Source organism: Dipodomys spectabilis, unplaced genomic scaffold (genome assembly GCF_019054845.1).
Source record: "Dipodomys spectabilis isolate Male_0828 unplaced genomic scaffold, ASM1905484v1 ptg000495l, whole genome shotgun sequence".
Taxonomy (NCBI): domain Eukaryota; kingdom Metazoa; phylum Chordata; class Mammalia; order Rodentia; family Heteromyidae; genus Dipodomys; species Dipodomys spectabilis.
The window spans coordinates 581068-608490 of NW_024871172.1; the positions used below are offsets into that span (position 1 = coordinate 581068).

A 27423-nucleotide genomic window follows, 5' to 3' on the forward strand; every position below is an offset into this window, starting at 1 on the left:
TACGTCTTGGTCCGTGTCGCTGACCATCCCCGTGGTGCATCTTACGTGCCAGTGTGGGAACCCTGGGAAACGCGGAGCTGCAGGCCCACGGGCAGGTGGTCTGTGAGCCCAGCCAAAGCGGTACTGAAGGTCACCTGCTCCACCTCCTGGTGGTGGGAGTCAGGCTGAGGTGTAGTCTCTGGGCCAGCGGGCCCACTGCCCTGAGCTCTGGCACTTACTGGGTTCAGTAGGCCCCCTGGCACTCCCCGGTACATGATGTAGTCCAAGCGTCGGCCCCTCCAGGGTTTAGCTCTCTGGCTACCCTGGGGAGAGCCTGCCATGTAGATGTGGCGCTCTTTCTCCTGCTCCAGGGCCCTGGGGGAGGGATGGTATGATCGAGGCAAGGCATCTCTCTCAGTGGGCAGAGACACACAGTGGTTGCTACTCACCTGCGGAGCATTTCCGGGGAGCTGGCTACCGAGTGGTGGAGCATGGAGGTGCTCAGGATCGTCCCTGTGGGGTTGGAAGGCAAAATCAGCCGGTGCTTTGCCTACAGCCTTCCCAGCCCACTCCCCGGGTGTCCTACCCAGGGACCAGGGCTGCTCCTGGCCCGTGCCCAGCCGGCAGGGGTCCTGAAAGCAACTGAAGAGCTTGTGCTCCTGTTCCTGCTTGTGCTCTGTGGAGAAAACCCAGGTGCCTGGTGGGTGGGCCCAGGCCTTTCAGTTCTGTCCCATCCCAGCGTCAGCTCACCTTTGGAGCAGTTGTCAAAGTTTAGGTCTCCCAGGAGCACGCTGAAGGCCACCACCTCTCCGCTCTGGCAGCCTTCCTCCTCAAACTGTTCTGCCCAGTCCAGCAGCAGCGTGAGCTGTGCGCAGCGCAGGGCCCCGTCCTCTAGGAGTGCAGGGCGGTGGGAGGGGGTGGTGGCAGGCTCAGCTCAGGACCCTCGCCTTGGACACGCTGCCTCCTCTCGTGTCTGGGTCTGACCCCACCAGAGCTCCTTGGGAGCGCGGGGCGGCGGGGGCCTGGGCGAGGTGCTCACCGGTGGGCGCCTGCAGGTGCGTGCAGTGCAGGAACCCCACGACGCACCGCCCGTCCAGGGCGCCCAGCTGCACCTGCAACGGCACTCATGGGCTCGGCTCTCCCGGGCCCCCGCGCCCCCCCCCCCAGTCGGCCGGCCGGCGGGTACCTGCGCGGACAGCAGGCCCTTGGAGGCCAGCGCGTCCTCGCGCCTCGAGTCGGGGAAACAGCGGAAGGAGGCCCGCAGCAGCGGGTAGCGCGAGGCCAGGAGCAGCCCGCTGCCGAGCAGCTTGAGGTGCGGCCCGGGCCGCAGGCCGAGCGCGCCCACGTCCCACAGCACCGGGCCCAGGCTGGGCGCCAGGCGGCGCGCCAGGCGCCGCGCGGCCCGGAGGTCGAAGACCTCCTGCAGGCACACGAAGTCCAGGCCCGCGGGCACGGTGGCCAGCAGGGCCGCGCGGGGCGGCGGGGGCGCCGAGGGCGGCGGGGGCGCCGGGGGCGCCGGGGCCGGCGGGGGCGGCGGGGGCGCACTCGCAGCCGCCCAGGCCAGCGCGGCGCCCAGCGCCTCGGCCCGCCGCTGGCTGTGCGGCAGGTTGCTGAAGCGCGCCAGCCCGTCGGGGAGCAGGCACAGGTTGGCGGTGAGGAAGCGGAAGCGGCGCGGGCCCGCGCGCGGGCTCCAGGGCGCGGGCGGCGCCCAGCAGGCCGGCGGCGGCCGGTAGCGGAAGGGCCGGCGCAGGGCCTGCAGCGGCAGCCAGAGCAGCAGGCCGGGCAGCGCCAGCGGGAGCCCGGCCAGCAGCAGCAGCGCCAGCGCCGCGGCGCCGCCCGCCACGGCCCGCAGCCACCCGCGCCCGCCCGCGGGCCCCGCCGGCGCGCAGTGGCCCAGGAGCCGGTCCAGGAGCCAGTAGGCCGGGAAGAGCAGCAGGAGGGCGGCGCGGTGGAGGGCGTGCAGCGCCGGGTGCGGGAAGGGCGAGGCCCGCAGGTCTGCGGGGGCCGGGGGCGGCGCGCCGGGCGGCGGCGCCATAGGGGCGCGGGGCCGAGCCCCACGCGTGGCCGTGGAGGACGGAGGGGACCCCTCCCGGCAGACCGGCCCCGGGCCGCGCCCTGCCCGCCTCCCGCGACTTGCGGGACCCGGGATGCCGGGCGCCCCTCGAAGCCCGGCCCGGCCCGGCCCAGCCCGCGCCTCCGGGCAGCGCCGCGGAGGCCCAGGGAGGCGCCAAGGGCGTTAGCGTGGGTCGCGGCGCTGCCCACGCGCCGGCCGCGGGACCGTTGGCCCCGCCCTGGGCGGTGCGGCCGCCTCCAGGCCCCGCGCCCCGCGCCCCCGCCCGCTCCAGGCTTCTCGGAGCCGCAGGCCTTGCGTGGCTCTCCTTGGGTCTCTTGTGCCAGTCCCGGGGCTTGAACCCAGGGCTTGGATGCTGTTCCGGAGCGCTCTTGCTCAAGGCCAGTGCTCCAGTGCTCCAGCATTTCAGCCACAGCTCCACTTCTGGCCCTTTGGGTGCTTAACTAGGGGGAAGCCTCATGGACTTTCCCATCCAGGCTGGCTTCGAACTACAAACCTCAGGTCTCAGCCTCCTTAGTAGCTAAGATTACAGGTGTGAGCCACAGGTGCCTGGCTTGCCCCCCCCCCCACACACACACCTGGGCTCAAACACTTTCCCTGAGCTGCTTTTTGCTCAAGGCTAACACTCTACCACTAAAGCCTAATCTGTGGTTAGAGATAAGCGACTCCTGGACTTTCGAGCCCCAGGCTGGCTTCCAAACGAGATCCTCGGATCTCAGCCTGGGGGATTACAGGCCTGAGCCACAGGAGTGTGGGCTGAGGCTCTCTAGTTCCAGCAGAGTCTGTATCCACACCCTGCCAGCCTGGGGCCAGTGCCTCTTACATTCCCCTAAAGATTTAGGCAAAGCTTCCATCCCTTCACCTGGGGGGGGGGGGGTTCTGAGCTGTTCTTGGCGGGCCCCAAATGTCACTCTCTGGCCTGAGTTCTCCCCTGCCTTATTCCAGGGTTGAGCATGAGATTGAGCTGTCTGCTTGTAACTTCTCTGTAAACATGGCGTGGAAGGGGTGGAAGGCAGCAAATGGGGCTCAGCCACCCCGCACATCTGCACTGTCTCTGGATTCCTGGTTGCCTGTAGTGTCTCCGCTCCCTGACTGGCACGCACCAGCCTTCAAGACCCTCCTCAGCTGCAGGGCCTGAACTCTGGGCCTGGGCGCTGTCTCTCCCCTCTTCAGCTCAAGGCTAGCACTCTACCACTTGAGCCACAGCGCCACTTCCAGCTTTTTTCTTTATGTGGTGCTGAGGAATCAAACCCAGGGTCTCAGGCATGCAAGGCAAGCGCTCTACCACTGAGCCACCTTCCCAGCCCCTATAGCCCTGTTCTTTACACTGCGTGGCCTGTGCGGTCCTGAGGCCCCTGGGCCTTTCCCCCCCCTGCCCCACGGGTTCTCCTTGTGCCTGGGCCTTCTGCCCTGCCACAGCCCTCCCCCCCTCCCCTAGTCCGTGGGGCTCGGCCAGCACCCGTCTTACAGCCCCCGGTCTCTGCCTGTCTTGCTTCCAGTCCATCCCCTGCTGTGGGTGGTTCCCTCCCTCCCAGCTTGAGCGGCAGTCCTGTGATGAGGGCCCCCTCTTCCTCCATCTAGGGTATCTTGGGGAGACTGCTTTCTCCTGGCTCTCCTCCCTCTACTGCCCTCATCACCAGGCAAAGAGGACCTGGGCCTCCTGTCCACCCCGCCGACAGCCGCTGAGCCCTCTTCTGCCTGTTCTTTTCGGAACCCCATGGTGGGTGTGGAGAGGCTCCGAGCAGGAGTGCGGTGGGGCGCCAGGTTAGCGTGTGTGGGAAGCTTTAATGGTCATGCACAGGAGTGTGTGGTGGAGAGCCGGGGCCAGCCTGGCACCGGTGTTACCAGATGAACATGGGCTTGCCGTCGTCGTGGGCGAGCTGGCTGAGGCAGGAGAGCAGCAGCAGCGCGTCGGTCAGCATACTGGGGTGCACGGTGTCCACCAGCACGCGCTGCAGGAAGTCCACCGTGTAGCAGCCGCCTTCGGAGGCCGCCAGCTCCGGCCGCTCCCTCAAGATGCCATAGGCGTTCACCAGCTGCTCTGTCAGCGCCGGGTGCACCCGGCCGTTGTAGCCCAGGCTCTGCAGCCTGTTCATGATGCTCACGTAGCGCTGCGTGAGTGTCTGGCACAGCTCCTCATCCAGCTTGTGGTCAGTGGGGTTCAGGGAGGCCTGTGGCGAGGGAGAGCGGCCATCAGGGGAAGCAGGGCCAGAGAGGCTGAGCGAGGCTGTCAGCTGTGGCTGACTGCAATCAAGGGTGCACAGGGAGAGGCCCACGAGGCTGGGGAAGGGCACAGGAGGCTGAGCAGAGGGAGGAGCTCCCGATGTCCCCAAGGTGACCCTGGCTGTCCCAGGAGGTGAAGGGAAGCTGAACCTGAGCTGGAGCCTGACGCCGGCCTCGCTGAGCAGCACCTTGTCCTGTGGCCCCTCCACCTGTGTGTCCTAAGCCTCTGCCCTGTGCAGCCTCCTGGGACGAGGAACTGATCACCTCAGTGGCCCCCCCCTCCCAAACCTGGTGCCTGCACCTGGGGCCAGGGCAGCAGTGGCGTCGGCCCCACCCCTCACGCTGGGCCTCCAGCCTCGCAGAGCTGAGCTGCGGCCCCAGCCCCCTCACCTCACCGCTCCGTGTCTGTCACTTTCTTGTGCCAGTTCTGGGCCTTGCACTCCCGCCTGGTGCTGGCACTTAACTTTGTCACTACTTTAGGCTTTTTGTTGGTTACTTGGAGATAAAAGTCTCATAGATTTGTCTGCCTAGGCTGGCTCTGAATTGAGATCTTAAGATCTCAGCCTCCTGAGTAGCTAGGATTACAGATGTGAGCCACCAGCACCTGGTTTTGTTATCTTGTTAACTATTTTTAATATCTCCCATTTGAGGGAACTTCATTCTCTCTCTCTCTCCCTCTCTCTTTCTTTTTTGTCGGTCCTGGGGCCTGAACTCTGGGCCTGGGCGCTGTCCCTCAGCTCTTCAGCTCGAGGCTAGCGCTCTACCACTTGAGCCATAGTGCCACTTCTGGCTTGTTCTGCTTATGTGGTGCTGAGTAATCGAACTCAGGGCCTCATGCATGCAAGGCAAGCGCTCTACCACTGAGCCACCTTCCCAGTCCCTGTTTTTTTTTTTTTTTTTTTAAGTTGTGGGGCTTGAATTTGGGAATTAGATGCTGTCTCTGAGCTGCTTTTGCTTAAGGCAAGCACTCTACTACTTGAGCCACAGAACCACTTCCAGTTTTCTGGTGGTTTTAATTGGAGAATACTTTCTTAATCAGGTTGACATTGAACTGTGATCCTCAGATCTCAGCCTCCTGAGTAGCTAGGATTACAGGCGTGAGCCACCAGCACCCAGCTATATTTTATTTTTTAATTTATTCTTATTTTTTGGTGGCTGCTAGGATTGGAACTCAGGGTGTGTGGTGCTTGCTCGGAGCTATTTTACTTCTTTTTTTTTTGGGGGGGGGGTCTGGTCATGGGGCCTGAACTCTGGGCCGGGGCGCTGTCCCTCAGCTCTTCAGCTCAAGGCTAGCGCTCTACCACTTGAACCACAGTGCCACTTCCCGCCTTTTTCTTTTTGCTTACGTGGTGCTGAGGAATCAAACTTAGGGCCTCACGCATGCAAGGCAAGCGCTCTACTACTGAGCCACCTTCCCAGCCCGCTATTTTACTTCTTGAGTCATGTCCCTACCTCTTAAATGTACTTACGTGAAAACAAAAGAAGTAAATAAAAGAGATAATAGGAGGGAAAGGGTGACATTATCTACCTGACTTACGTAACTGTAGCCCCTTTATACATAACCTTTATAATAACAATTTAAAAATAAAATAACGAGATCAAAATAAACTGCAGCGCCAAATATGGATGTGATGGCACCCACATGTCAGTGCCACCTGCCAGCCCAGTGCCACCTGCCAGCCCAGTGCCACCTGCCAGCCCAGTGTCACCTGCCAGCCCAGTGCCACCTGCTAGCCCAGTGCCACCTGCCAGCCCAGTGCCACCTGTCAGTGCCACCTGCCAGCCCAATGCCATCTGCCAGCCCAGTGCCACCTTCCAGCCCAGTGCTACCTGCCAGTGCCACCTGCCAGGCCAGTGCCACCTGCCAGACCAGAGCCACCTGTCAGTGTCACCTGCCAGCCCAGTGCCACCTGTCAGTGCCACCTGCCAGCCCAGTGCCACCTGTCAGTGCCACCTGCCAGCCCAGTGCCACCTGTCAGCCCAGTGCCACCTGCCAGCCCAGTGCCACCTGCCAGACCAGAGCCACCTGCCAGACTAGTGCCACCTGTCAGCCCAGTGCCACCTGCCAGCCCAGTGCCACCTGCCAGTGCCACCTGCCAGCCCAGTGCCACCTGTCAGTGCCACCTGCCAGCCCGGTGCCACCTGCCAGTGCCACCTGCCAGCCCAGTGCCACCTGTCAGCCCAGTGCCACCTGCCAGCCCAGTGCCACCTGCCAGACCAGAGCCACCTGCCAGACCAGAGCCACCTGCCAGCCCAGTGCCACCTGTCAGTGCCACCTGCCAGCCCAGTGCCACCTGTCAGTGCCACCTGCCAGCCCAGTGCCACCTGCCAGACCAGAGCCACCTGCCAGCTGAGGCAGGAAGACTAGGAGCAGTGGGAGCAGGGCCAGTCAAGGCTACATAATGAGACCCTGTCTCAAGAAAGAAAAATAAAAGCAACACAAAAACCTCAAAGCAGACCTAAAGACAAGGAAGTAACAAAGAGCAGGAATTAGGAAACAGCTCCAGAGGAGGGCTGGGAAGGTGGCTCAGTGCTAGAGTGCTTGTGTTGCATGCTCAAGGCCCTGGGCTCGGTTCCTCAGCACCACATAAGGAGAAAAAGCTGAAGTAACGCTGTGGTCAAGTGGGAGGGCACTAGCCGTGAGCACAAAGAGGCTCAGGGACAGTACCTAGGCCCTGAGTTCAAGGCCTACAACTGACAAAAAAGAAAAAGAGGGGCTGGGAAGCTGGCTCAGTGGTAGAGCGCTTGCCTTGCATGCCTGAGGCCCTGGGTTCGATTCCTCAGCATCACATAAGCAAAAAGAAAAAAGCTGGAAGTAGCGCTGTGGCTCAAGTGGTAGAGCACTAGCCTTGAGCTGAAGAGCTGAGGGACAGTGCCCAGGCCCAGAGTTCAGGCCCCACGACCAGACCAAAAAAAAAAGGAAGAAAGAAAAGAAAAGAAAAAGAAAACCTCTCAATGAGGAGTTGAAGGAAAGCTTTGACCTGAAGTGCAGATATGCTGACCTGCCTGCTTCTGCTTCAGCACCAGCTATGGCCTTCGGAACACCACCTGCTCCACACCATTTGTCCAAGCAGGTAGATACGGAGTGATGCTTCCATCTGGAAAAGGTGGTGCTCTGTGGGGAGCAGGGCTTTGGGGAGCACCATCAGGGTGACAGCATGGGGGTGTTTGTGTGTCTGCAGGCTGGCCTGGGAGCTTGGGTTTATGTAGGCAGGGAACTAGCAAAACCTTTGGTGTGGGGGCATTTTTTTCCTGGAAGTGTAGCACAGAAACCCAGTGTGTGTGTGTGTGTGTGTGTGTGTGTGTGTGTGTGTGTGGCCTGCAGCGTCTCTGACCACTTGAATATTTACAGTATAATAAAGCCTCTTGCATTTTCATCAATGAATTCTGTAATTTGCATGCAAAGACGGTAATTTGTCAAGGAAAAATCAAGCAGCCTGAAGTGTTTCTCATCAAGAAAGATGCAGAGACAGGTCCATGTGATCCCACACTTGAAAGTACTCCCCCTAAGGATCTATCCAGTGGCATCTGTGGTGGTGGGTGAGATGCAGGGCTGGGCTACAGCTTTGTGAGCATTTGTGTTGCATGCATGGGTAGAGTTTAGGTACACTAGTGCCCACTGGCAGTGGAGTGAAGAAAAAGAAGATAATTGGAGTCTGGCAAAAGTGAAATTTGATGCATATGGAAACAGAAAATGTCCCAAGCAAGATGGTGGAGGGCTTTCAGGTCAGAAGGCAAATTTGACTCCTAAATGGGGCCGTGATCTGCCAGCCTGGTGTAACTCAAGTCTAGATCTAGAAGCATCCAGCCAGGGTTGTGTTCCCAGTAAGGGTGTCTCTGGGTTTGGGCAGAAAAGCATGATCCCCACAGAGCCCGTCACAGCGGATGACAGCATGGGTAGCCGGTCTAGACCTGGGGTTGGAGACTGTTAGGCTGAATGACTGGGGTATCATGCCAAACCCTAGTGACCGTCTCTGCAGCTCACCGGTGCCTTAACTGTCTCCGACACACACAGAGATGTTGCGTGCATAGATCACTTCTCCTTTCCCTGGCTCTCCCCTACAGACTGTCCCCATGACCACAACCACCACCAACAAAAGCATTACAAAAAAGATCCCTATGTCAAAGGCCATTTGAGCAGCCGTTTTCAAACAACAGGAAACTAATGTCTATATGGGCAACTATGGAGATTTGTTTATAATCAAATATAGCCTTTCGCAATGAGACACCAGATGGCAACACCCAGAAACAAACATCATGCTTCTGCAGCATGTGTGCTGAATTTTAAGTCTGACAGAGGGATAGAGCAGCAGTGCCCTGGATGCCATCCAGAACCTCAAAGTGGGTCTCCACTGGCAACAGAACCTCAGGTGTAACGATGTGCAACCTGTAAATCCTGCATTTCAGTCTATAAAGTGATGAAAAACGACTCAAAGGTTGGACTACGTTTTCCTGTAACTTAAACAGACGACACTGATGAGCAATCTTATTGAAGTTAGATGGAAGAAGAGCCAAGATGCTGTGGGAGAAGAGCTAGGATGGGTCTGCCTCAAGTAATGCCCCATCTCTGATCACCCCCTGGACGAGGTTAGTGTGAACTAGAGCTGGGCAAGGCAGGCCTGGGAGGAGGGCGGGTGGAGCCGGCCCCCAGACAGCCTTTCAGGGCTTGGATATTCTGGGTCCTACATCCCGAAGCTCCAGAAGGCTGGCTCAGTGCCAACACTGGTGGACGCTGGTGGGGTCTTCACAGGCTGTCCAGGCCCTCCAAGGAAGAGTTCAGCTGCTGCCGCCACGCTGCCCACAGCGCCCTCTGCTGGTCTCTGTACCCCTTGTCCCAGGCCCTGCTCCTCTGCTCCTTCCTGTGGAGGCTTTGCACTGTGGCTTTGTGCTACTCTGGGGCCATTCCCACCCGGCGGGGGAGCCTTAATAGTCAGGCAAAGGGTGTCCATCTCAAACGAGGGCCCACCCCACTGTATACCCTCCACAGTAAAGACAGGGCAGAGCCAAAGACCCAAGAAACTAAACTTCAAATCCTTAGGACAAGATACAGAATATAAATGGTAAAGTGTTAGCCTTGAGCACTAAAGCTCCAGGATAGTGCCCAGGCTCTGAGTTCATGCCTCGGGATGGCACACAAAAAAGGAAGAAAAAAGAGGGAGAGAAAAGAAAGGAAAAGAGAGAGAGAATCTTAGAATACTTTCAGGATTTTCTGTTGGATTTCTTTTTTGTCAGTCGTGGAGCTTGAACTCTGGGCCTGGGCGCTGTCCCTCAGCTCTTCAGCTCAAGGTGAGTGCTCTACCGCTTGAGCCACAGTGCCGCTCCCAGTTTTCTGGTGGTTTATTGGAGATAAGAGTCTCACAGACTTTCCTGCCTGGGCTGGCTTTGAACCTCCATCCTCAGATCTCAGCCTCCTGAGTAGCTAGAATTACAGGTGTGAGCCACTGGCGCCCGGCTGGATTTCTTGAGCTTCTTTTGCTCAAGGCTAGTGCTCTACCACTTGAGCCACAGCTCTACTTCTGGCTTGTTTTTGTTTTGTCTTTTTTTTTTTTTTTTTGGTAGTTTAGTGGAGATGCAAGCCTCATGGACTCTCCCGCCTGACTTCTAACTGTGATCCTCAGATCTCAGACTCCTGAGTGGCTAGGATTACAGGGGTGAGCCCACTGGTGCCTGGCCAGAAGGATTTCTTAAACAAGATACAAAATGTAAATGAAAAGGTGGGCAATTCTGACCACCTAGCTGAAGGATATTTTCGATGGAAAATGTCAAACTAAAAGCACTCACCTTTCCCTTCGACCGCCATATCTTAGCACTGCCCTCTCTGCAGACCTGCTGGATCGAATAGAATGATCTCCCTCCCTCCCCTGCCCTCCCCTCCCGGCACACCCTGCAGCTGCCAGCTGAGCGCCGTACTTGGTGTAGATGTGTCTGCTAAAAGCAGATGCTGTACTCCAGCCCCAGGACCCGGATGCAGGAAAACACAAGCCCCAGAAGCCCTCTCCTGTAACACAGGTAAGGTCCCATCTGCACCCTGCTGCCAGCTTGCCCCACTCCCGCGACAAGCTACCCCAGACCCTGCCTCAGCTGACCCTGCCTGCCTGTCTGCCTGTCTGTCTGCTTGTCTGCCTGCCTAGTGGAGACCTTAGCTGTAAGGGACCCAGAAGGCGGGTGGGGTCCCGCGAGACCGTCTCACCGCCCGCCTCCGGGACATTTCCTCCGCACTTCCTACCACCGCGGCTCAAGCAGAGGGCGGGCTCAGGCCGGACCCGCGGGCGCCCGGGGCCCCTCCCCGCGGTGAGACCTCGCCCCGCGCGTCTGCTCCCCGGCTGGCCCTCTGCCCCCGATGCCATCTGCCCCAGCGCCGTCTGGCCTTCGTCTGCTCCCCGCCCCCCCGTCTGGCCCTTGTCTGACCCCCCCCCCCCAGTCGTCTGCTCCTCGCCCCCCCCCCCCCCGTCTGGCCCTTGTCTGACCCCCCAGCCGTCTGCTCCTCTCCCCGCCCCCCCCCCCCCCCGTCTGGCCCTTGTCTGACCCCCCAGCCGTCTGCTCCCCCCCCCCCCCCCCCCGCCTGGCCCTTGTCTGACCCCCCCCAGCCGTCTGCTCCCCCCCCCCCCGTCTGGCCCTTGTCTGACCCCCCCAGCCGTCTGCTCCCCCCCCCCCCCCCCGTCTGGCCCTTGTCTGATCCCCCCCAGCCGTCTGCTCCCCCCCCCCATCTGGCCCTTGTCTGGCCCCCCCAGCCGTCTGCTCCCCCTCCCCCGTCTGGCCCCCCCAGCCGTCTGCTCCACCCCCCCCCCCCCCCGGTCTGGCCCTTGTCTGACCCCCCTCAGCCGTCTGCTCCCCCCCCCCCTCTGGTCCTTATCTGACCCCCCCAGCCGTCTGCTCCCCCCCCATCTGGCCCTTGTCTGACCCCCCCAGCCGTCTGCTCCCCCCCCCCCCGTCTGGCCCTTGTCTGACCCCCCCAGCCGTCTGCTCCCCCCCCCTCTGGCCCTTGTCTGACCCCCCCAGTCGTCTGCTCCTCTCTCCCCCCCACCCCCCCCCACCCCCCCCCCCCGTCTGGCCCTTGTCTGACCCCCCCCAGCCGTCTGCAGCCAGCCATTCGCCCTAGGACTGAGACATGTTCCAGCATGTTCTAAGAGGGGCCGGTCCCCGGGGACCCCCGCGGGGGCGGGGCAGGGCGTCCCCAGGGCCCTGGCGGTGGGGGACGGTCCCGGCCCTCCGGGCGCCCCGCCCCACCCCGTCCTGCCCCGGCCGCGCGCGCACCTGGATGATCTTCTCCGGGATGTTGGAGACGGTGAAGCCGTAGAGGCGCACGCGCTCGGGGAAGATGCTGGACAGGATCCGGCGGTCCAGCTGGAAGGCGATCTCCCCGACCAGCCGCTCCCAGGCCAGCTGCTTGGGCTCTGGGGGCGACAGGAGCCGCTGTGGGCGGGGGCGGCCGGGGGCCCCGCGGGCCGCGCGCTCGGCCCCGCGCTCACCTCGGGAGGCGTCGGGGAACCTGCCGGCCTTGCGGTGCGCCGCCTTCCGGTCCGGCTCCTGGACGGCCTTCCGCGGCGTCGGCTCCGTGGCGCGGGGCCCCCGGGCGTCGTTGACTGAAGCCGGAGAGGAGGAGGTGCGGGGCGGGGAGTGGGGGTTGCGCGGGGGGGTGCGGGGCGCGGGCCTGGCGCGTGCGGGGCGGTGCGCGCGGGGCGGCGCGGCCCGGGGGGACGGCGGGGGCGCGGGGGCCGGGGCCGGGGCGGCGCCCGCGGGGGAGGCCTGGCGGGGCGCGCCCACCCGCGCCGCGCTGAGCGGCTCTGGGTCCCGGGTCGGCCGGGGATCGCCGGACAGTGTGACTAGTGGCGTGGAGGGGCAGAAAGGAGAGGGTTACCGCGGGCGGGGCGCGGGGGTCCCCCGCCCGCGGGCCCCGGCCCCCGTTACCTTTGGGGGCGGCGAGCCCCGCGCTGGCCGAGGGGTGCGGCGCGGGGGGCGCGGCGCGGGGCGGCTCCGCCAGCCGCACGCGCGGGGCCTCGGGCGGCCCCGGGCCTCGGGCGGGCGCCCCGGGCGGCGGCGCGGCGGCGAGCAGCGGGGAGCTGAGCGACACGGCCACCGGCCCGGCCGCGGGCGCCACCAGCGGGTTGCTGAGCGACGCGGCCACCGACCCGGTGGCTGCGGCCAGGCCCAGCGCGCCGGGCAGCGCCGCCCCCGGGCCGGCCAGGAGCCCGGCGAACGGGCCGGCCTGCTGCACGGGCACCGGGCCGGCCAGCAGCGGGCCGAGCGGGCTGCCCAGGGCGCCCACGAGCGGCCCGGCCGAGGGGCCCGGCTGCGGGCCGCTCAGCATGTCGGCCAGCGCCACCACCCCCAGCTCCTCCAGGGCCGGCTCGGTCGCGGCCACGGCGGGCAGGAAGACACCTGGGGGGCAGAGAGCGCGCTGAGACGGGGCTGGGGGGAAACCCGGGGGAGGTCCTGGGGGAGACCCGGGGGAGGTCCTGGGGGGGCCCGAGGGAGGTCCTGGGGGGGCCCGAGGGAGGTCCTGGGGGAGACCCGGGGGAGGTCCTGGGGGAGGTCCTGAGGGAGACCTGGGGGAGACCCGGGGGAGGTCCTGGGGGGGACCCGGGGGAGGTCCTGGGGGGGCCCGGGGGAGGTCCTGGGGGAGACCGGGGGAGGTCCTGGGGGAGACCCGAGGGAGGTCCTGGGGGAGACCCGAGGGAGGTCCTGGGGGGGCCCGTGGGAGGTCCTGGGGGGAGACCCAGGGGAGGTCCTGGGGGAAGTCCTGGGGGAGACCCGGGGGAGGTCCTGGGGGGAACCCGGGGGAGGTCCTGGGGGAGGGCCTGGGGGGAGACCCGGGGGAGGTCCTGGGGGAGACCCGGGGGAGGTCCTGGAGAGGTCCTGGAGGAGACCCCGGGGGAGGTCCTAGGGGAGGTCTTGGGGGAGCAACCCGGGAGAGGTCCTGGGGGGGACCCGGGGAGACACGGGGTAGGTCCTGGGGGAGGTTCTGGGGGGGAGACCAGGGGGAAGCCCTGGGGGGGAGACCAGGGGAGGCCCTCGGGGAGCCAGCTGGGACCCCGGGGAGGCCCTGGCGCCCCGGCATAGCCTGGCCAAGGTCCTGATCTGCCTCTGACCTAACCCCTTGGGAGCCTTCCTTCTTAGGTGACGCCCCAGGAGACTTGAGCAGCTGAAGACTTGAAGATCTGCTGCTTCCACATCAGAGGGTGCAGGTGAGTCAGCCGCTGGGCCTCAGTTCCTAGTCTTTCCTCTCTGGGCTTTCCTCCTCTGTACCTGTGCTCTGGAACCCACCCTCAACTGAATCCCTGCGCTGAGCTGGAGGAGAGCTTAGTGGCTGGACTCTCAGGTGGCCAAGCTGGCAAGCAGAGTCTAGGCCTGGGACCATCATCCTGATGGTTCTACAAGGCAAGGTCCTCCCGAGAGGCCTGGGTCAGCAGGCAGAGCCTCGTGTGGTCCTGGACCGCACAGGCCACCTGACGGGGAAGGCAGGTGCATGAAGGCAGAGTGGACCCAGCCAGGCCCAGCCCGGGGCTGGGAGCCCCAGCCGTTCTCCATTCTCCATCAGCTCTGGAGAAGATGAACCACTGCTTTGGGGAGAAGCCCCTTGGAGGCACAATTGCTAGTGGGCCAGAGAGCAGGGAGAGTTTCTGTACTTGGGGAATCTCCTAAGTGGACATGCACATGCACTCGCGTGCGCATGCGCAAGCGCACAAACACACACACACACTCACTCCCTTCCCCTTTAATTTGTGGTGCTGGGGATAGCTCTCAGGGCCTTATGCATGAACCACACCTCCAATCCCTGGAAATTTCCAACTGGTTGTTACTGTTATAAAAGCAATAAGTATGTGGTTATAGCTGAGCGCAAATAGGGGATGAGCACAAATAATGCTGGGTACTAGTGGCTCACACCTGTAATCCTAGCTATACAGGAGGCTGAGATCTCAGAGCTGTGTTTCAAAGCCAGCCTGGGCAGGAAAGTCTGAGACTCTTGATCACCAATTAATTAAAAAAAGCTGGCAGCAGAGTTGTGTCTCAAGTAGAGCCACAACAGCTGAGGGACAGTACCTAGGCCATGAGTTCAAGCCTCAGGACCAGAAAAAGGAAAAAAAAAAAAGAGAGAATAAGAATTACTGGTAGACCTGGTCAGTCACTATCAGAAACTAAACCTTATTTCTTGGGAAATGTGCTTAACATGTTTACATAGATCAAGGATGGCGAGCATTTTCTGCAGAAGTTAAGGTGGTGAATACTTCCAGCTCTGCCAGCCATGTGGTCTCTTGTCACAATCTGCAATCCAAAGAAAGCAGTCAAAGAAAACTCAGCAGTGAATGACCAAGGATGATGTGTGACAATAAACCTTTATGGATCCATAGCTTTGTGTGTGTGTCTGTGTCTGTGTCCTGAACTCATGACCTAGTGTGATGATCCCCACCAAAAAAAATCAAGGTATCTGAATTACTATTCACTGGCAGAAAAGTTCCTTCTGTGGTTTAGTCTCAGTCCCTCCTGCTGCAGTAAACTTACTCTCTCCCCTGAGCCCCTTCCCTTGGAAAAGGAGGATATCCCTGGGCTGGGAAGGTGGCTCAGTGGTAGAGCGCTTGCCTTGCATGCATGAGGCCCTGGGTTGGATTCCTCAGCACCACATACGCAGAAAAAGCTGGAAGTGGTTCAAGTGGTAGTGCGCTAGCCTTGAGCTGAAGAGCTGAGGGACAGCACCCAAACCCAGAGTTCAAGCCCCACAACCGGCAAAAAAAAAAAAAAAGATATCCGTGGGAACAAAAATTTGAAATCAGAAAACAGAACAAAATCATTGATAAAGGGCAAAACCTCTTGGTAAAGAAAAACTCCAGGGCTGGGAAGGTGGCTCAGTGGTAGAGCACTTGCCTTGCATGCATGAGGCCCTGGGTTGGATTCCTCAGCACCACATAAGCAGAAAAAAAAAAAAAAAACCTGGAAGTGGCGCTGTGGCTCAAGTGGTGGAGAGTTAGCCTTGAGCTGAAGAGCTGAGGGACAGCGCCCAGGCCCAGAGTTCAGGCCCATGACTGGACTGCCTCCCCCCCAAAAAGAAAAAACAAAACTCCAAGGTAAGGCTAACTTAGTCCCTTTCCATCCTTGCTAAAAAGCAGAACATCTCTCCCCCTCTCAGGTTTCCCAGGCTGGCAGCTTTGCAGTTTATCACAAACATTGCTGAAGCCACCGACAACCTTGGGGCTTCTCACCAGCTGTTGCTGCATTAGCCAGGAGCTTACAATAAACATCATTTCTGTAAGGGAAATTTCAGTGCACCCCCCCACGCATGGGAATGAGTTTCTAATGTTTTGAGATTTAAAATATACTATTTCTTCCCAAGGTTAAGTTTTGACTTCTGTAAGCCAAGGGGTTGTTTTGACTTTGTCTAATAATGTCAATATCAATAGTATCGATCATGCTGCCCAAGTCAAGATTATGTTTTGCCTGTGCTCTTGTGACTCAAGGCTGTTTTGCATCTGTAACCTTGCTTGCTTGCTCTGGGAAACATCACCGATGTGAACCCTTTCCTATAAAAATCCCCCATGAAAAGCAAATAGGGCTGTTCTCCGAAGCCCTGCGAGCTGGGGACAGACACCATGTGGCTAATAAAAGGTTTCCAAGTCAAGCACTGGTGGCTCACGCCTGTAATCCTATAGCTACTCAGCAGGCTGACATCGAGGATCACAGTTCAATGCCAGCCCAGGCAAGAAAGTCCGTGAGACTCTTATCTCCAATTAATCACCAGAAAACTGAAAGTGGTGCTGTGTGGCTCAAGTGGTAGAGCACTCGTCTTGAGCTGAAGAGCCATGACCAACAACAACAAAAAAGGCTTCCAGCCACAATGACTGAGTGCTGGTGACTCCTTTTGCCAATTGTTGGTTCGAGTCCCACTGGCCCCGGGAAGTTGGGATACTTCACTAGCCACTGTTCCTAAGCTTTTCCACCCAAAGTTGGTGTTCTTCCTCTTGAGCCACAGCTCCACATCTAGCTTTATGCTGGTACCGAGATCCTCAGATTTCAGCCTCCTGAGTAGGATTACAGCACCCAGCAGGCACACAGGGGTGGCTGTATTGGAAATGTGGATAAAATGGATTGATGCTCCAACTTGTCTATGATTTGTATTTAGCTGAAAATCTTGCTGGGTTTGAGCACAGCACTGGAGCCTGTCATGTGCACCCACGCGTTCAATTGTTAGGGTCCAGGAGTAGGTCTGTGACATCACACCGCTGAGGGCAAGAAGCAAACGTGAGGTCTTAGATGTGTGACTGCTGCTGTACCGCCAGGGAGAACTCCAGCCACACCCGGCTTCTCAGGGCCAGCCTAGGTGGGGGGGCTGGGGTGGGGCCAGACACTGCCGTGCAGGCGGGGCACAGGCCGGGGCGGGGCGCTGGGGGCGGGGCCGTCCCAGGACGTGGGGCGGGGCTCTGGGGAACGGGTCTGCCAGAGGGGGCGGGGCTCTGGGGGCCGGGTCTGCCAGGGAGGGGGCGGGGCTCTGGGGCAGGGCCGTACGGGGGAGGGGGCGGGGCTCTGGGGGCCGGGTCTGCCAGGGAGGGGGCGGGGCTCTGGGGCAGGGCCGTACGGGGGAGGGGGCGGGGCTCTGGGGGCCGGGTCTGCCAGGGAGGGGGCGGGGCTCTGGGGGCCGGGTCTGCCAGGGAGGGGGCGGGGCTCTGGGGGCCGGGTCTGCCAGGGAGGGGGCGGGGCCCTGGGGCAGGGCCGTACCGGGGAGGGGGCGGGGCCCTGGGGCAGGGCCTGTGCTAGGACGCCTGGGGCATGTTTCCGGGGTGGGGCCTGTGCAAGGATGCGCAAGGTGTTTCCGGGGCGGGGCCTGGGGCTGGAGCGCGGTTTAGAAGCGGGCTGTCCGTGAGTAAGGGCTGTTCCCACTCTCACTCCAGCTGGCCAGTGGAGAATGAGGACGGGTCTCCAGGGCAAGAAGAGGATTCGGAGGGAGGAGGCTCTGAGGGAGGAGGAGGCTGAGGGAGGAGGAGGCTGAGGGAGGAGGAGGTCCTGAGGGAGGAGGAGGCTGAGGGAGGAGGAGGTCCTGAGGGAGGAGGAGGCTGAGGGAGGAGGAGGCTGAGGGAGGAGGAGGTCCTGAGGGAGGAGGAGGCTGAGGGAGGAGGAGGCTAAGGGAGGAGGAGGTCCTGAGGGAGGAGGAGGTCCTGAGGGAGGAGGAGGCTGAGGGAGGAGGAGGTCCTGAGGGAGGAGGAGGCTGAGGGAGGAGGAGGCTGAGGGAGGAGGAGGCTGAGGGAGGAGGAGGCTGAGGGAGGAGGAGGTCCTGAGGGAGGAGGAGGTCCTGAGGGAGGAGGAGGCTGAGGGAGGAGGAGGCTGAGGGAGGAGGTCGTGAGGGAGGAGGAGGCTGAGGGAGGAGGAGGCTGAGGGAGGAGGAGGTCCTGAGGGAGGAGGAGGTCCTGAGGGAGGAGGAGGCTGAGGGAGGAGGAGGCTGAGGGAGGAGGAGGCTGAGGGAGGAGGAGGTCCTGAGGGAGGAGGAGGCTGAGGGAGGAGGAGGTCCTGAGGGAGGAGGAGGCTGAGGGAGGAGGAGGCTGAGGGAGGAGGAGGTCCTGAGGGAGGAGGAGGCTGAGGGAGGAGGAGGCTGAGGGAGGAGGAGGTCCTGAGGGAGGAGGAGGTCCTGAGGGAGGAGGAGGCTGAGGGAGGAGGAGGCTGAGGGAGGAGGAGGTCCTGAGGGAGGAGGAGGCTGAGGGAGGAGGAGGTCCTGAGGGAGGAGGAGGTCCTGAGGGAGGAGGAGGCTGAGGGAGGAGGAGGCTGAGGGAGGAGGAGGCTGAGGGAGGAGGTCGTGAGGGAGGAGGAGGCTGAGGGAGGAGGAGGTCCTGAGGGAGGAGGAGGCTGAGGGAGGAGGTCCTGAGGGAGGAGGAGGCTGAGGGAGGAGGAGGTCCTGAGGGAGGAGGTCCTGAGGGAGGAGGAGGCTGAGGGAGGAGGAGGCTGAGGGAGGAGGAGGCTGAGGGAGGAGGAGGTCCTGAGGGAGGAGGAGGCTGAGGGAGGAGGAGGCTGAGGGAGGAGGAGGTCCTGAGGGAGGAGGAGGCTGAGGGAGGAGGAGGTCCTGAGGGAGGAGGTCCTGAGGGAGGAGGAGGCTGAGGGAGGAGGAGGCTGAGGGAGGAGGAGGTCCTGAGGGAGGAGGAGGCTCTGAGGGAGGAGGAGGTCCTGAGGGAGGAGGAGGCTGAGGGAGGAGGAGGCTGAGGGAGGAGGAGGTCCTGAAGGAGGAGGAGGCTCTGAGGGAGGAGGAGGTCCTGAGGGAGGAGGAGGCTGAGGGAGGAGGAGGCTGAGGGAGGAGGAGGTCCTGAGGGAGGAGGAGGCTGAGGGAGGAGGAGGTCCTGAGGGAGGAGGAGGCTCTGAGGGAGGAGGAGGTCCTGAGGGAGGAGGAGGCTGAGGGAGGAGGAGGCTGAGGGAGGAGGAGGTCCTGAGGGAGGAGGAGGCTGAGGGAGGAGGAGGCTGAGGGAGGAGGAGGTCCTGAGGGAGGAGGAGGCTGAGGGAGGAGGAGGTCCTGAGGGAGGAGGAGGTCCTGAGGGAGGAGGAGGCTGAGGGAGGAGGAGGCTGAGGGAGGAGGAGGCTGAGGGAGGAGGAGGTCCTGAGGGAGGAGGAGGCTGAGGGAGGAGGTCCTGAGGGAGGAGGAGGCTGAGGGAGGAGGAGGTCCTGAGGGAGGAGGAGGCTGAGGGAGGAGGAGGCTGAGGGAGGAGGAGGCTGAGGGAGGAGGAGGTCCTGAGGGAGGAGGAGGCTGAGGGAGGAGGAGGTCCTGAGGGAGGAGGAGGTCCTGAGGGAGGAGGAGGCTGAGGGAGGAGGAGGCTGAGGGAGGAGGAGGCTGAGGGAGGAGGTCGTGAGGGAGGAGGAGGCTGAGGGAGGAGGAGGTCCTGAGGGAGGAGGAGGCTGAGGGAGGAGGAGGTCCTGAGGGAGGAGGAGGAGGCTGAGGGAGGAGGAGGTCCTGAGGGAGGAGGAGGTCCTGAGGGAGGAGGAGGTCCTGAGGGAGGAGGAGGCTGAGGGAGGAGGAGGCTGAGGGAGGAGGAGGCTCTGAGGGAGGAGGAGGTCCTGAGGGAGGAGGAGGCTGAGGGAGGAGGAGGCTGAGGGAGGAGGAGGAGGCTGAGGGAGGAGGAGGCTGAGGGAGGAGGAGGTCCTGAGGGAGGAGGAGGCTGAGGGAGGAGGAGGCTGAGGGAGGAGGAGGCTGAGGGAGGAGGTCCTGAGGGAGGAGGAGGTCCTGAGGGAGGAGGAGGCTGAGGGAGGAGGAGGCTGAGGGAGGAGGAGGTCCTGAGGGAGGAGGAGGCTGAGGGAGGAGGAGGCTGAGGGAGGAGGAGGCTGAGGGAGGAGGAGGCTGAGGGAGGAGGAGGAGGCTGAGGGAGGAGGAGGCTGAGGGAGGAGGAGGTCCTGAGGGAGGAGGAGGTCCTGAGGGAGGAGGAGGCTGAGGGAGGAGGAGGCTGAGGGAGGAGGAGGCTGAGGGAGGAGGAGGTCCTGAGGGAGGAGGAGGCTGAGGGAGGAGGAGGTCCTGAGGGAGGAGGAGGTCCTGAGGGAGGAGGAGGCTGAGGGAGGAGGAGGCTGAGGGAGGAGGTCCTGAGGGAGGAGAAGGTCCTGAGGGAGGAGGAGGCTGAGGGAGGAGGAGGTCCTGAGGGAGGAGGAGGCTGAGGGAGGAGGAGGTCCTGAGGGAGGAGGAGGTCCTGAGGGAGGAGGAGGCTGAGGAAGGAGGAGGCTGAGGGAGGAGAAGGTCCTGAGGGAGGAGGAGGCTGAGGGAGGAGGAGGTCCTGAGGGAGGAGGAGGCTGAGGGAGGAGGAGGCTGAGGGAGGAGGAGGCTGAGGGAGGAGGAGGTCCTGATGGAGGAGGAGGTCCTGAGGGAGGAGGAGGTCCTGAGGGAGGAGGAGGCTGAGGGAGGAGGAGGTCCTGAGGGAGGAGGAGGTCCTGAGGGAGGAGGAGGCTGAGGGAGGAGGAGGCTGAGGGAGGAGGAGGTCCTGAGGGAGGAGGAGGCTGAGGGAGGAGGAGGCTGAGGGAGGAGGAGGTCCTGAGGGAGGAGGAGGTCCTGAGGGAGGAGGAGGTCCTGAGGGAGGAGGAGGTCCTGAGGGAGGAGGAGGCTGAGGGAGGAGGAGGCTGAGGGAGGAGGAGGTCCTGAGGGAGGAGAAGGTCCTGGGAAAACCGGGTATGTCTGTCTAGGACAGGTTGTTTGGAAGGGTGCTGTGGGGGAAAAGGTCTCCGGGGTTCCTGAGCAGACTCTGCCTGAAGAGGGTGCTGAGGCTGCAGGGCTGAGTCCGGGGTGGGGCGGGGCGCATGGCACTGTTGGGTCTTGGGGGAGGAGAAAGTTCCTGGAACAGGGTGAAGTCTGGGGGCTGGGCCAGTTCCCCATCCTTCCTGGCAAAGGGGCATGCTGCCCCCGTGGGAACAAGCGTCTTCCCTTTGACAAGGAACGAAGCCGGGCCCAGCTCTCAGGGGTGAGAGTGAGGAATGAGTCGGGAGGTGCACTGGGCTGCAAGAACAGCACGCCTCCCCAGACACCGGTCGCGCCTGCCTGGCCCGTGCTGGCCGCTGCCCGCCCGTGCCACCCTGACCCCGTTTTGGACTTCTGTGTGGAGAAGCCAGGTCTGACAGGTCTGGGGAAGGACCGTTTTCTGAGTAGTGGCTGTTTTGGGTCTTGGGCACTCCAGCCTTCATTTCCTCTCCTCTGCTCCTCGTGTCCTCTAGCTGGCAGAGATAGCCCAGTGCAGGGTTCTGAGGAGCAGGAGGGCCTAGTTTGGATCCTGTCTTGGCTTAACCACCATCTGCTCCGTGTGAGCCAAGGTCTGAACCTCTTGGCACTGGTTTGTTCGGTTAATTCGGCCAACAGCCAACATTTACTTATTTCCTGCCACTCAGATTGCCCATTCTGACCACAAGTTGTGCCTTCTGGTTGGCTTGGAAGATCTCGGCCAGCCACCTGGTCTTTGAGCCTTTCCAGATCACTAGTACACTTGGTCTGCTTCCTTCCATTTGACAGCCTTCCTGGTTTCTGTTTCTCTCTCAGCCAGCAGAGCCTGGATGTTCGTGAAGCATCCTCACTGCGCCACGCACCGCTTCCCGATGCGCTGCCTGCCCTCAGCCAGCACACGCCCCAGGCTCCCTCCCAGGCCCTCCTCCAACAGCAGTTTCAGACCTCCCCTCCCCATCACGCGCTCTCAGAGAGGGCGTTTTCACAGAGAACATGCAATCTCTGCATCTCCATCTCCTGACACCCACACTGCTCTTGGCCTCCGGGACAGTGGGGTAAATGATCTTCCTTCAGTCAGGGGCTCCCCCAGCCCCCAAAGTGTCCCTTTCTCATCTTGTGAGTTTCCATTCTCTTCTAGGTTCTTCCTTCTACATCTAAACAGGTTGCTATCTCTGCTGCCTTGAGGTGGTGGACGCTGTGCCCTCTGCCCAGCCGCTCTGTGGCCGCCTTCCCTCCCCAGCCCTGCCACCCGAAGCCACGATGCCACCATCATCTCTCCATTGCCTCTTTCCTTTTGTGTGGTACTGGGAGTGGCACCCAGGGCATTCTGCCCCCAGCTCCCCTCAGCTCAGCCCCCCACACTGTGCTGCAGCAGGGGGTGTTTTTAGGGCTCTGTTTCTGTGTTAGCACCGGGCTTGAACTCAGAGCCTTGTACTTCTCACTCGGGTTTTTCTACTGAAGGATGATGTTCTACCATTTGAGCCACACCACCCCATCTACCTCTTCGCTCTTTAAAGAGAGATAAGTCCTGATGCATGTTGCTTATACCTATAATCCTAGCTACTCAGGAGGCTGAGATCTGAGGATTGAAGTTTAAAGCCAGCCAGAGCAGGAAATAAGCCACCAGAGAACCAGAAGTAGAGCTGTGGCTCCAATTGGTAGAGCTGTAGCCTTGAGCAAAAAAATACTCAAGGACACTGCCCAAACACAGGGTTTCAGTATAAAAGAAGATAAGATATCAGGATCGTGCTGGGCACCAGTGGCTCATGTCTATAATCCTAGCTACTCAGGAGGCTGAGATTTGAGGATCACAGTTCAAAGCCAGTCCAGGCAGGAAAGTCTGTGAGACTCTAATCTCCAATAAACCACTAGAAAACCGGAAGTGGTGCTGTGGCTCAAGTGGTGCTTGCCTTGAGCTGAAGAGCTGAGGGACAGCGTCCAGGCCCAGAGTTCAAGCCCCACAACTGACAGAAGGAAAAAAAAAAAAAAAAAAACGAGTATCAGGATCCTTTTGCCTGGGCTTTCAAGCATAATGCTCAGATCTCAGACTCCTGAGTAGCTAGTATTACAGGCGTGAGCCACCAGTGCCCGGTCTATAGACATTTTTCTGCTTGACCACTTAGCAGCCATTACTCTGTTGGCACTCTCCTCCATGAAGCTGTTTCCTGGCTTCTAAGGCAGCAAATGTTGAAGTTTTCTTTGGCTCTCTGGACACTGCTTTGCCAACTTCCTGACCTGCCCTTCCCCAGTCTGTCCTTCCTTCCCCAGTCCCTTCTTACTGTGTATGGCCTTTTCGGACGTCTCATCCCTCCTGTGGTTTCTGTTACCAACATTGTTTGTCTAGCACTGATCTCTTCTCCGGCTTCGGGATTGGTTTTGCCTGACACTCCCTGTGGATGCTTTGTGGATGTTTAAAATTGGTTTGTCCAAAATACAACTCACAGTCCCTCTCCAGAACTGCCTTTCCCTTTTCCAGGCTCACCTCTGGCATTTGCAGGTGCGTGGGCACACACAGAGGCCCACATACCACATGCCAGGGGCCTGGAACTTACCACTCAAGCCAATTGCCAAATTATGTTCTATTTTCTAACTCTGACACATAAACCTTTGTAACAGCGCAGGTGGTCAGACTGGAATTCAGAGTTCCAATCTGTGCTTCCTGTAGTGGACTGGATATAATGCTGATCCTATACTCCGTTCTGTTCCCTTCTTTCTCTCCCCATTTGAACCCTGTTCTGCCCCTGTTCTCTCTCAGCTCTGTCCTGAGCTGCAGGGACCTGGCTCACGTGCTTCGGCACCCGAGTTCTACTCTGCTTACATCCTTCCTTCTGAACGGGCCTGGGGCAGAGCCCTGGATCTGAGCACAAGGGAGGAAGATGGCACAGGAAAGGGCAATTCGTGCACTCGCTCAAGTAAGAATAAGAGACTGGTGGGAAGGTGGCTCAGTGGTAGAGCGCTTGCCTAAGATGCATGAAGCCTTGGATTCCATTCCTCAGTACCACTACACAGAAAAAGCAGAAGTAGTGCTGTGGCTCAAGAATAAAAGACTGGCCCTCCCCCACAGTATAACCCCTGCTTTCACTGTATTTGATGTCGGTATAATTTGTGGAGGGGAAGGGGAAAAACAAATCGTTTAAATAGGGATACAGGTGGACCCATTGCAACAATGAGATGTACAAGTCATTATGTCGAAAACAAATATTACAACTTTGGTGCGGGGTGGGGGGGGGGGACAAGGGAGGGGGTGCGGGGAGGATGAGGGGGGCGGGGGGAGGATGGGAAGGGGAAACAAAAGAGGAGGCTACAATGCTTGATAAGAAATGTACTCATTATCTTGCCCATGTAATTGTAACCCCTCTGTACAGTATTTTCACAATAAAAAAAAATCAAAAAAAAAAAAAAAGAATAAGAGACTGGGCTGGGCGCTGGTGGCTCACGCCTGGAGGCTCAGGAGGCTGAGACTTGAGGTTGCAGTTCAAAGCCAGCCTGGGCAGGAAAGTCTGTGAGACTCTTATCTCCAATAAACCACCAGAAAACCAGAAGTGGCGCTGTGGCTCAAGTGGTAGAGCACCGGCCTTGAGCTGAAGAGCTGAGGGACAGCGCCCAGGCCCAGAGTTCAAGCCCCACGACCAAAAAAAAAAGAGAGAGACTGGCTCTAAGAGGAAGGTTGTGCTCAGAAGCAAGCTGGGGAGGCAACGGGGTGGGGACATGGCCCCAGGATATCCTGTGGAGCAACTCTAAGGACCCACCTTAGCAGGCTGAGGTGAGCTGTGCGTCCTCGGGAAGTGGCGGCACTGGCCACCCGGCCACCTCAGCCGGCTGGCAGCTTACAGTCAAGAAGTCAGGGTTTCTGGTTTTTACTCAATGAATGCATTGCCCCCACCTGCGTCCTGCTGTCCACTCCCATGGGAGTGACCACAGCCTATCTATCGATGTCTGCCCAGCCCCTCAGACCCGCTTCCACACAGCAGCTGGAATGATCCTGCTGAGCACAAACAGAATTACTCCCTGTTAGAAATCATGTTTCCCCTTAGGGAAAAGTCCAGGCTCCTTGTTGTATCGCCACTCCTAATGCACACCCATACACAACACAGTCACACACGTGGACACCTAGCACACGCACGCACGCGTGTGTCACACACCTTAGCTCACACACAAACACATTCTCACGTGTTCACACACGAGCTTCCACACACACGCGCATACCCAACACACGTCTCAGTCACGTACCTGTTCCGTACGCTCCATACTCACCCATCATGGCACACCACGCGCATGCTCACACACAAAGTCTGAGCTGAAACCCACTCACGTAATTTCATTCTTGCCACCCCCCTTCTGGAATGCTCTCGGCTTCCCCCTTCTAATTTCTCAGGAGGCCCAGATCTGAGGATCATAGTTCAAAGCCAGCCCAGACAGGAGAGTCTATTAGCTCCAATAAACTACCAAAAAGTCAGAAGCGGAGCTGTGGCTCAAGTGGTAGAATGCTAGCCTTGAGCATAGATGTTTAGGACAGCACCCAGGCCCTGAGTTCAAGCCCCAGGACTGGCACCAAAAAAAGATAAAAGAGAAAAGAATCAAATCTAAAAGCCAGTGGTGGCATGAACCTATAGACCCAGCACCTGGAGGCTGAAGTAGGAGACTCATGAAGTGGAGGCCAGTCGGGGCTATCTAGTGAGAAATAAAATAAACCTAAGGCTTGTTTGGTCATCACATGAGTAGTAAATCAGAGGCTAGTTTTTCTCCTCCCTTCTTTCTCCATAGTGGAGACTGAATCCAGGGCCTCACATTTGCAGCAAATGTGAGCTATACCCCAGCCCAGAGTCTAAATTCTTAAACTGTGTGATTTCTTAAACATCACAACTCCCGGGGAATATTATTTTTTCACACTGTGTCTGTGTGTCTCTGTGTGTGGGCCAATTCTGGGGCTTGACCTCAGGGCCAGGGTACTGTCCCTAAGCTGTTTTAGTCAAGGCTACTTGAGTGGCAGCTCCATTTCTGGTTTTTGGTAATTAACTGGAGATAAGAGTCTCACAGACTTTCCTGCCTGCACTGGCTTTGAGTGATAATCTTCACATGTCAGCCTCCGGAGTAGTTAGGATTACAGGTGTGAGCCGCCAGCGCCCAGCTTCTTTTCTTACTAGCATAAATTGTACAAGGGGTTTTGGTGTGGTATGATCCGATCTACTTTTTTAATCCTCTTTTCCATCCTCAGCGCATCCCGTTCTGCCGTTTTTACGTGTGCATGAACTACACCTCTGTGATATTCGCCCTCGCAACTCCTCCACTCTCCCTCTCTCCACTGTGGGTCGCTCCAGTGAACAGCCTCTCTGTTTCAATCGTGTTACAATCATGGCATATTGTTGTTGGTAGTTTAGGTTTAGAATCAGCTAATGAGTAAAATGTGAGGCATTTGTCTTTTGAGTTTGGCTTATGGAAATAGGGAACACTGGACAGGTCTGCATGCCGTCCGCGTCGGGGTCAGAGCTCTATTTTGGTGTAGGAGGAAGGGAGCACCCTCCTGTCTGAAAGCCAGGAGAGGCTCGTGCACTAGCGACCAGGCCTGGGGAAGTTGGCCCTGCCAGGCTGGGTGTAGCCAGCCGGGGGAGGGGCCGGCAGAGGAGAGAGCAGGGGCCTCCGGGACTGCAGTTCTCAGACTGGTGTCTGGGGTGCAGAAGGCCAGGCTTCGGGGGCCCCGGGGCCTGCAGGGCCCTCAGAGTTGCCGTGGTGCAGGAACGGTTGGCTGAGGGTGAGGCCTGCTTGGGCTCAGGAAGAGCCATCAGCGTTCACCTGGCAGCTCAGGCAGCCCTCAGGAAGCCCCCAGCACCTTTCTAGAATGTCCGTGTTGGGGTGTTACCAAGCCTGAGAGGCGTAACTCGTCAGAGAGCACAAAAGAGCAGTCTTGCTCTTGGCAAGGAGGAAGTTTTAGGCCTGATGAGCGGGGAGGGGACCCTGAGGCACAGGCATGGACCGAGGTCAGGCACGGCGGGATCGGTGGAAGTGCCCACCCTTGGAGGAGGGAACACACCTGTCTCTAGCACAGGAGGGACATTGCAGCGAGGAAGTAATAGGCGCCAGTGTTTTGTCACTCTGCTCACACCCTCGGTGACCACCTACTCACCGTGAGCCAGACACCGGCTCCAAGGGCCGCTCAAGACTCCCGAGACGTCACAGGGCTGACCCTGGCTTCCATTCCTCCCCCTCTCCCTCACTGAGGCCTCAGACGCCACCCCGAAGCCCCTCTGCTCAGGCTGAGCCTGTGGACCATCCCTTCAGCTTTCCCCGCAACACCACGAGCTGCTGTCTGCCTCTGTGTCGCCCTCCCCGAGCAGCCCCAGCTTCAGCCACCGGTCACGCACTCACAAATCCCAAGCCTCAAGTTCTAGCTCTTGTTTCAGATTCCACGCGTGAGTGGCCATCTCTAAGTGGAGAGTTACCAGGGAGGAATAAGGACGCGCACGTGGCCAGTGCTGGGAAAGGCTGCTGTAAGGGAGGAGGGCCCAGCGGGGGGCTCCAGGACTTGGGCCAGGCTGGGTCTGGCGGGGCGGCAGGCTTGGGTTCCACAGGTGGGAAGTTTGCAGTCTTGGTGTTAAGTGGGGAGGAGGGGCAGAGGGGGGTGGAATTAGGCCGGGGTTTGCCCTTCCCACCTGTGGGTCTGTGTCCCCCAAGTGTACTCTGGCACAGGGAACGGCCCTTTCTGGGCAGCCTCACTCCCCCCCCCGCCCCCCCACTGTCCTTGGCCCCGCCCCGCGTGGTTACCTGGATTCTGGGGAGTCCCTGTGGCCACCTCGCAGAGCCCGCTGTTGAAGCCGCCTGCCTGAGTCTTGATTGCAGATTTGAGCTCGTGATTCTCCCGGATGAGCCGCACCAGCTTCTTCAGCTCCTCATTTTCCCGCACCAGCTTCTCTATCTGGTGCCGAAGACCCTCATAATTGATGGGTAGAGACATGCCCCAGGGGGGTGGCGAGGGCACGGGGGGGGGGCACTGCACCCGGAG

General features: G+C 60.1%; 2 protein-coding genes across 2 annotated transcripts; both read right to left on the reverse strand.

Moving 5' to 3' along the window:
- Positions 1-6: 6 nt before the first annotated feature.
- On the reverse strand, positions 7-2014 carry LOC122098883 (sphingomyelin phosphodiesterase 5-like). The gene is made up of 7 exons (XM_042669385.1): positions 1166-2014; positions 1019-1091; positions 730-870; positions 566-655; positions 429-492; positions 219-354; positions 7-146 (listed from the first exon to the last, which is right to left on the reverse strand). Exons 1-7 carry the CDS (start codon positions 2012-2014, stop codon positions 42-44), a joined length of 1458 nt encoding a protein of 485 aa, XP_042525319.1. The 3' UTR covers positions 7-41.
- A 1577-nt stretch (positions 2015-3591) lies between these two features.
- On the reverse strand, positions 3592-27375 carry Spatc1 (spermatogenesis and centriole associated 1). Its single transcript, XM_042669386.1, has 5 exons — positions 27186-27375; positions 12182-12652; positions 11743-12096; positions 11528-11667; positions 3592-4221 (listed from the first exon to the last, which is right to left on the reverse strand). The coding sequence occupies exons 1-5, from the start codon at positions 27373-27375 to the stop codon at positions 3892-3894; spliced, it is 1485 nt and encodes a 494-aa protein (XP_042525320.1). The 3' UTR covers positions 3592-3891.
- Between the last annotated feature and the right edge of the window lie 48 nt (positions 27376-27423).